General features: G+C 38.0%; 1 protein-coding gene across 1 annotated transcript in view; it reads right to left on the reverse strand.

Annotated features, from left to right (window-relative positions):
• The window catches only part of pcsk2.S (proprotein convertase subtilisin/kexin type 2 S homeolog), a 78,414-nt gene extending 69,530 nt beyond the window's left edge, over positions 1-8,884 (reverse strand). The window contains 1 exon segment of the mRNA NM_001092688.1: positions 8,563-8,884. Coding sequence (NP_001086157.1) covers positions 8,563-8,742 — 180 coding nt within the window. The 5' untranslated portion in view covers positions 8,743-8,884.
• Positions 8,885-9,357: the final 473 nt, after the last annotated feature.

The following is a 9,357-nucleotide window of genomic DNA, read 5'->3' on the forward strand; positions in this document are numbered from 1 at the left end:
GAATCCATTATAATCAAATAAATCAAATTTTAAAAAGGATTTCCCTTTTTCTGTGTAATAATAAAACGGTAGCTTGTCCTTGATCCCAACTAAGATATAATTAATCCTTATTGGAGGCAAAACCAGCCTATTGGGTTTATTTAATATTTATATGATTTTCTAGTAGACTTAAGGCATGAAGACCCAAATTATGGAAAGATTCATTGTTCAGAAAACCCCAGCTTCTAAGCATTCCAGATAACAGGCCCCATACCTGTACCATATCCACTATCCCTTCTCCCCTTAGAAAAATGATGCTATTTCATCCCTTTGTTTTAAGTACCAGTCTGGTCTGTAGGTGGGAAACCATGGACAATGTGAAGACAGTAAATACCAACAACAGTGGATGGGGTTTCCATACTGAGAAATGGCAAATTCACCTGACAGAATGGAACCAGTGCCTTTAGGGGCTGCAGCAAATTTCCAACCAAATCACAACCTAACTTAAACCCGTATGCCCTACAGTATAAGATATGGCATATCAATTAAAAATATCAAGTTTGCTGCAAAACAGTAGACTTTTAGCCAGAACTGTGTCACCACTTGTATATAGCAGTGAGCCACACAAAGCCATTATAGAAATGCATGACAAGAAATAATAATTTATAAAAAGGACCAGGTTATCCCTATTTATTAAAAAATAAGTCACTTCCGGATGATGCCGAGGTGTAATTACCAATAAGAAATAATCATTTACCCCAAGTGACATTCCTATTGGCCATTAGCGCGGCCACTTACACTTCTTTTGTTGTAGATTGAAGCTGTGCACATTTTTGTTTCTTGGTATTACCTTTACATAAACAGAAATGTAAAAACCTAAAAAATAAAGACTACTTGAACAGGCAGCTGAGCTATTGGATCAAGTCTAACTTGATATGACCATATTGTTTGTAGGGTAGGCAGTCAAAGAGCAGTCCTCCAGGCAGTAGTAGTAAAAACAGTAGTATTGAGGTACAAGAGTGGATAACAACCTATTGACACTTGTACCTCAATAAAGACCTGTTTTACTACTACTGCCTGGAGGACTGCTCTTTGAGTACCTACCCTACAAACAATACGGTCATGTCCACTCCCTTATGCTGAAGGCCTGGGGCAGAGCACCTGAGCCTCCTCATCCACATGGTGAGTCTCTTTAAAAAGAAATGTTTATATGATGATACAAGTCTAACCTGAGACTGAAGTGAGAGAGATGAAATGGTTTCAGTAGAAGAAGAGCCGAAGCTTAGACAAAAGAATTCAGAAAATAAGGGTAGTCAGAGTTTTGTCCAGTACAGTAATGTTTTAAGCCCTTGAAATCAAATGACACAATAGCTGCCAATCACACTTCCTCCATATGAACTCATCTTTAATTCACACCAATAAGGGAGTCATTTCACGTTTAGGAATACAATAAAGAAAATAAATTATGAATAAGTAATGCATGTCTACCTTGTATGTACGTGAGAGGTAGTGATGGGCGAATTTATTCGCCAGGCGCGAATTCGCTGCGAATTTGCGCGATTCGCCGCCAGCGAATAAATTAGCGAAACTCCCGCGAAAATTCGCGGCAAAAATTCGCCGGCGGCAAAAATTTTTTCTTCGAAAAAACGGACGCCGGCGCCAAAAACGGGCACAAATTCGCCCATCACTAGTGAGAGGCAGTAATAATGTGAACCACTGAATTTGCAGTTATTGAGGGTAAAATTCATTTGTAGTGTTCTTCAGGTTGTCTGGTTCCTAACATTAATGTATAAAGCATAGATGAATCTCTCTTTACTACCTAGCAATCATCATACTATAGCGATTCAGACCTATTAAAAACCTTTAAAAAAACGGAATGATGTAGCCCCTTCCATATAAGATAAGGATAATAGAGGTCTCTAGGTAAATCTTTTAACAAACCTTATAAACCCATGAAGTTAGTAGCCAATATCAAAACAACTGGTGAAAAAACTTCTAGATTACTACTCATAACCTTATTATTTTTAAAAAAAAGGAGACATCATAGTGTTTTATGATTCACAAGTGTGATAAGTCCTAATTGAGCTAAGCACAAGTGTATTAACAAGTTTCGCTAGACAGAAACAAAAGTTAGTGAGAGTTCGCTATGAAATACTTGCACTGATGAATCAATACTAGCGAAACTTCACTAGCGTTCGGCTGCAGAGACGCAACTTCGTATTTTAGGGATTTTGCATAGCGTTGGTGAATTTGTGCCTGACAAAGTGGTGAAAACTTGCCCTTTAGTGAATTGGTCCCATGTCTGACAGTGTACTATTTGTAGTTATCTGAGGAAGACTCAGTCTCATAGAGTCAGACATAAATATATGGAAGTGACTGTAATGAACAACCACTGGGAACTAAATGATATGTTGGAGGAGGATCAGAAATCATTGATCTTGGCTGCCAGTACAGGTCTGCACTATCCAATAAGCTAGAAATAATAATTAATTCATAATAAGTGATGTTCAGCTCTTCTTAAGTATTTTAGACACAAACACTTCAGCTGTTCTGGTGTCACTTTGGTCAATTTACAGAGGTGTTAACCTTTCAGGTTGGTCTAATCTAAAGACTGTGCTTAGAGTGGCATTTACTTTACCAAGTCTCTGGCAGCCATTGTATAATAAATGTCCTGTTATTGCTGAGGTGCTACTGCACTTTGAAACAAGTGGTCTTTAGATAATAATGTAACTTTCAAGATGGAAAAGGAGTATGGATTCTGGTTTAGGTGTGCTCAGCTATTTGGGTACCACCAGTCTTACAGCACTAGAATCCAGAGACCCCTACTGGAGCAATCAAAGGAGACAAAGCCACAGAGAAGGAGCCACTAAGGATAGACCTAAACATAGTCAGAATCAGGTAAAAGTTATGAGGCCAAACATGAACAAGATGGGGTCAAACCCAGGAATCAACACAAGTGACAGGACCAGGGGTGCACGAATTGGGAATCAGGCACAAGTTAACTTGACCTACAATGGGCAGTGAGTTAGCTCAATAGTCAACCTGAGGGACTGATGAATAACATCTGAAATGATTAAGCCTAACTGGAAACTAAAGGATAAGCCAGCACTGAACCTAGCTTAGCTGCCTGAGCAGATGTATAACAGGCTGTGCAGTAACTAGAGGTCGCTGGTTCAAATCCAGGCAGGACTCTACAAAAAGAGAGGTCAAGTAAACCATTGCTAACCAACTTTGCTGGTTCATTGCAGTTTGCTACCTGCACTCTCTGATTCTCAAGCGCTTCTGATTCCCAACTACTAACACTAAACATTCCTTTTTTTATTTATAGGCTTTTGGGGAATAGTAATTTCCCCATTGAAATCCTAAGAGGTTAATGTATTATCATTTTTTTTTTTGCTTCTATTGTCATATGTCATAACTATTTTTCATAATCTCCTCCCAGACCCAATTTTTAATTCTCTAACCATTTCTCTAAGAAGAAACCAGAATGAAGGCACGGCCTGTAGATATAGCCTAGCCATTTCACCAAACCCCAGCAAAAGAGCAATAGGAAAACAGATAAGTTTATTTATGGCCTGTAGAGATAACAGAAAATGATGTCTATTATATGTATTCTTCAGTACTTAGCACAATTAAGCAAACAAAGGTTAAAGCATTTAGTGCTCTTTTAAGCAGTTAACCTTCCAGATAACCACACAAAACAAAGGGAAACTAAAGTGAAAACATAATTACTTGTATAGAAAGACTTCAACTCCGTCTTTCAAAATGTGTTGGTGCCCTTGGAATCCTTATGAACCTTATGCACATATAAATATGAATAGTCTGTTTGTAGGCAATTTAGTGGTTCTATTATTTTCAACTCAAACACAGAATAGAAAACAACTGCATTTTTCAAGGAAACTCTTATCACGCTGATGATGACAACATAATGTTGGGGGTTTGATTTTAACACTACCCCTAACTGCTAAATAAACGTTGCTCTCAGGTTGATCTGTAAGGGCAGAGACAGACGCTCAGATTCGGGGAGATTTAGTCAACTGGCGATAAATTGCCTCTTCTTCGGGCAGACTAATCTCCCTGACCAGCCTCCCTCCGGCTAGAATCTAAATCGCCGGCGGGATGGCACTTGGAGCCCTTCATTTTCTGAAGTCGCCTGTAGTTTCCTCGTGAGGCAACTTCGGGCGACTTTGGAATACCATTGGCAGGCATTGGTGTATACAGCTCAGAATATCCCTAACATGCCTTTAAATATGATTCTTTTTGCCATTTTCTAACATTTCCCAACTAAGTGGTGGGGGGATGACTTTTACTGTAATTGAAAATGTTCTGAGATTAGTGACTTGATACATGGCAGTAGGCGTAAACTAGATTTGAATTAATAAGAAATAAATACAAGTATGAGATCCATGATCCACAAACCCGTTATCTGGAAAGCTCCCGATGACAGAAAGGATCCATTTTATTTATTTTTAGAAATGATTTCCTTTCTCTCTGTAATAATAAAACAGTACCTTGTACAGGTATGGGACCTGTTATCCAGAATGCTCGGGACTTGGGGTCTTCCAGATAATAGATCTTTCCTTAATTTGTTTCTTCATACCTTAAAGGTGGCCATACACGGGCCGATGAAAGCTGCCGACAGACCGAGTCGGCAGCTTATTGGCCAATGTATGGGGGTTCCCCGACGGGCTTCCCAGATCGAGATCTGGCCGAAAGTCGGCCAGATCTCTATCGGATGGGACTAAAAATCCCGTCGGATCACGGCTGCATCTGTTCGTTGATGCGGTCCCGCGATCCGACCTTCCCTTTCGCTAGGATCCAATCATTGGACCCTAGGGCCCACGATCGGATCAGCCCAATATTGCCCACCTCAAGGTGGGCATTTCGGAGAGAGATCCGCTCATTTGGCGACATAGCCAAATGAGCGGATCTCTCCATGTATGGCCACCTTAAGTCTACTAGAAAATTTTTAAGCATTAAATAAAGCCAATAGGATTGGTTTTTTTTCCCAATAAGGATTAATTATATCTTACTTGGGATCAAGTACAAGCTACTGTTTTATTATTACAGGGAATAAGGAATTACTTTTTTAAAATTTAGATCATTTAGATAAAATGGAGTCTATAGGAGATGGCCATTCTGTAATTCAGAGCTTTCTGGATAACAGGTTTGCAGATAACAGATCCCATACCTGTCCTTGTTCCCAACTCAGATACTGTATAATTAATCCTTACTGGAAGCAGAAATTGACTTTTGGTTTTATTTAAAGTTTACATTATTTTTGTAGTATACCTTTTTTTTAAAAAGGTATGAAGATCCAAATTAAGGAAAGATCTGGTATCCAGAAAACCACTGGTCCTGAGCATTCTGAATAACGGGTCCTATACCTGTACAAAATTTCTTTTTGTTTATTCTTCTACGTGGGGGAGTTTACTATTATGTCAATATTATTATCACATTTATACATTTATAATGCAGGTATGGTATCTTTTATCCAAAATAGTTGGGTCCTGGAGTTTTCTGGAGAAGGGGTTTGGCTCAACATATCCTAAGTCTAATAAAAAAACATTTAGGGGCCGATTCACTAAGGGTCGAATATCGAGGGTTAATTAACCCTCGATATTCGACTAGGAATTAAAATCCTTCGACTTCGAAGTCGAAGGATTTAGCGCAGATAGTTCGATTGAACGATCGAAGGATAATTCCTTCGATCGAACGATTAAATCCTTTGAATCGAACGATTTGAAGGATTTAAATCCAACGATCGAAGGAATAGCCAAGCGTATGGGGACCTTCCCCATAGCCTAACATTGACTTCGGTAGCTTTTAGATGCCGAACTAGGGGGTCGAAGTATTTTTTAAAGAGACAGTACTTCGACTATCGAATGGTCGAATAGTCGAACGATTTTTACTTCGAATCCTTCGATTCAAAGTCGTAGTCGAAGGTCGAAGTAGCCCATTCGATGGTCGAAGTAGCCCAAAAAAAACTTCGAAATTCGAAGTTTTTTAACTTCGAATCCTTCACTCGAAGTTAGTGAATCGGCCCCTTAAACATTAAAAAAAACTCAAAAGGATTGATTTTCTACCAATATGGATTCATCAAAGAAAATAGTAGATGTAGGATGACTTTTGTTGAGCAAGTCTGATACACTTCCTTAATAAAGGAATTTTGCAGCTTTAAATGGCTGCTTGGAGTCATCCTACATCTACTATTTTCTTTGACTAATCATTTGGGATATCGGCACAGGATACCCCATGGGATGAACAACAATTATTCTAAATGGTGAGCTACAGATGAACCCACTGAATTGAACAATATGGATTCACGCAGCTTATCAAGTACAAGCGACTGCTTAATTATATAAGAGGAAGGGTAACACTTTTTAAACATTTTTAATGGAATCTATGGAAGATGATGTTCCTAAATTGGATATCGGGTTTCCAGATAACAGATCCCATACCTGTAACTTATTTGCTGGAAAGTTGTGTTCCTGAATACAGTGCAGCAGCAGTTTTATATTAGTCTCTACTCGCAGTGGCCCTGGCTTATTCAGCCAAGTGGAGATGTATTTAACACAAAAACATACACAAAGGTACATCTTTCTCTCGCTTGGAATTAAATTGAATCCTGCCTTTGAAAAGGGGCGTTTTAAAACCCATAATAGACTTCACTGTCAATAATTAGAGAAAGGAGATTGATAGCTGTAAGGAGTCACTAGGCACCAGGGAATTGTAGTGAATAGATCATAATAAGTTGGTAGGGGACGACGGATGAGTGCGATCTAAAGGTCATTGCACCCAAGTGTTTCATTCTCAGGCTCGACAATAATATTTATGGCAATATTTGCCATACTTGATCAGTCTTATTAGTTGCAGCTGATATTTCTTTTTACTCATCAATGCTGTCTAATGAGTAAAGTATGCCTTTAATTAGGTCTGGTTTCTGTTTCATTTACAGTCTACTGAATTTATTGCCCAGAAAATAGATTCCCACGCACCTCATTGAGATGGAGTCAAAAGCAATACAATAATAATCAGATCTTTTCTACATCGCTGTAACAGTTATTTCCATTCATGGGAAACTGCAAAGTGCGTGACCTGCTAACACTACCTTTCTAAATGAACAGCCTGCAATTATAATGCGTTGGGGGAAGTCAATTTAATTGGTTCTTGCAGGCGACGAAGCAGTTAAAGCCGTATCTTTGCTTCTCTGCTATCACAAGACCTGCCCCCCCCCCCTCCCGTGTATTATTATGTAAGTATAGAAATATCCAAGAATGTAAACAGTTAAGGGTTGGAGATGATTTTAAAATTGTGTGTCGGTGTATAACACACGTACAGTTTTGTGTTGACCTGCTAACATCATCCAGAAAAAATAAACAATTTATTGCTTAGAGCAGCATTATACCCCGTCCCAGCTGTTATACATCATACGTTCCACATTTAATCTTTTATAATGTTAAATATATGAGGAGGGTGTAAGCAGATCCAGGGATCCCAAATTCAAATAGGTTTAAAAACTCACTATTCCGGATTACAAAATATAAAAATTCAAATGGTTTTAAAAACTCACTATCCCGGATTACAGAATATATATAAAAATTCAAATGGGTTTAAAAACTCACTATCCCGGATTACAGAATATATAAAAAAATTTAAATGGGTTTAAAAACTCACTATCCCGGATAACAAAATATATAAAAAAAATTCAAATGGGTTTAAAAACTCACTATCCCGGATTACAAAATATATATAAAAATTCAAATGGGTTTGAAAACTCACTATCCCGGAACACAAAATATATATAAAAATTCAAATGGGTTTGAAAACTCACTATCCCGGATTACAAAATATATATAAAAATTCAAATGGGTTTGAAAACTCACTATCCCGGATTACAAAATATATAAAAAAAATTCAAATGGGTTTGAAAACTCACTATCCCGGATTACAAAATATATATAAAAATTCAAATGGGTTTGAAAACTCACTATCCCGGATTACAGAATATATATAAAAATTTAAATGGGTTTGAAAACTCACTATCCCGGATTACAAAATATATATAAAAATTCAAATGGGTTTGAAAACTCACTATCCCGGATTACAAAATATATATAAAAATTCAAATGGGTTTAAAAACTCACTATCCCGGAATACAAAATATATATAAAAATTCAAATGGGTTTGAAAACTCACTATCCCGGATTACAAAATATATAAAAAAAATTCAAATGGGTTTGAAAACTCACTATCCCGGATTACAAAATATATATAAAAATTCAAATGGGTTTGAAAACTCACTATCCCGGATTACAAAATATGTATAAAAATTCAAATGGGTTTAAAAACTCAGTATCCCGGAATACAAAATATATATAAAAATTCAAATGGGTTTGAAAACTCACTATCCCGGATTACAAAATATATATAAAAATTCAAATGGGTTTAAAAACTCACTATCCCGGATTACAAATATAAAAATTGGTGGATGTAACTTTACGGCAGGAAAATGGTAAAATCGTATTTTTTTTTTTTCAGAGAATGGAAGACAAAACTATGGAATCCATGACATGAGCGTACCTTTCGTGTCCCACTGAAGCCATATTCGGCTGCAAGTTGCTTGGCTTCAGCTTCTCCTCCTTCACGTAAGTCAACCAAGAAATGATGGGTGAGGACAGGTCTTCCAGCGGAGACTAAGAGACTGGCAAGATGCAGAACAAGAGCAGCGAGAATCCACACGGTCACAACACCTTCCCTCATCTTTCAGCAATTTTCGTGCTGAAGGTAGATATGAGCTGTTCTAAGGTGTAAAGCAAACACATTAAATGCAGAAGTGCAGAAAGGCTGAGATGAATTTTTTTTTAAAAAAAGGGAAAGCCAAGATGATTTTATTCTACTGCATCTCTCCCTTCAGCAAGCCAAGCAGTTTCAACTCCTGCTCCTGAGGTTTGTTCTGCTGTGAATGTGTATGTGAGCCTACTTCTGATGCCAAATCTGCACTCAGCTCCTCCTCATCTATAATTCATTTGAGGCTCAAAGCCAGAACTAAACAAGATCACGTGTAGAGAGACTCCCATCCAATGTCTTGCTGCAAGATAAGAGGGGGGCTGACCGTGTGCTGCTCATTAGTGTCTCGCTGCTGGCTTCCTGATTCAGCACCCTGGAGAATTCCTCCATTTCTTCAGCGCTCCAGAACTGTCAAACTGAGCTGTTCAGCCGGGGGAAACCCACCGGGGACAAAAAAAAATGTTATCAAAACCTGATGTCATTTTATACACCTAGTAAGTCAAACGTTGCACAAAGATAGGGTTTTTAATAGGGGACAAATGCTGCCAAGCTAAGGGCAAGCAATAATCTAAATGCAAAAGGATAACG

Source organism: Xenopus laevis, chromosome 5S (genome assembly GCF_017654675.1).
Source record: "Xenopus laevis strain J_2021 chromosome 5S, Xenopus_laevis_v10.1, whole genome shotgun sequence".
Classification (NCBI taxonomy): Eukaryota; Metazoa; Chordata; class Amphibia; order Anura; family Pipidae; genus Xenopus; species Xenopus laevis.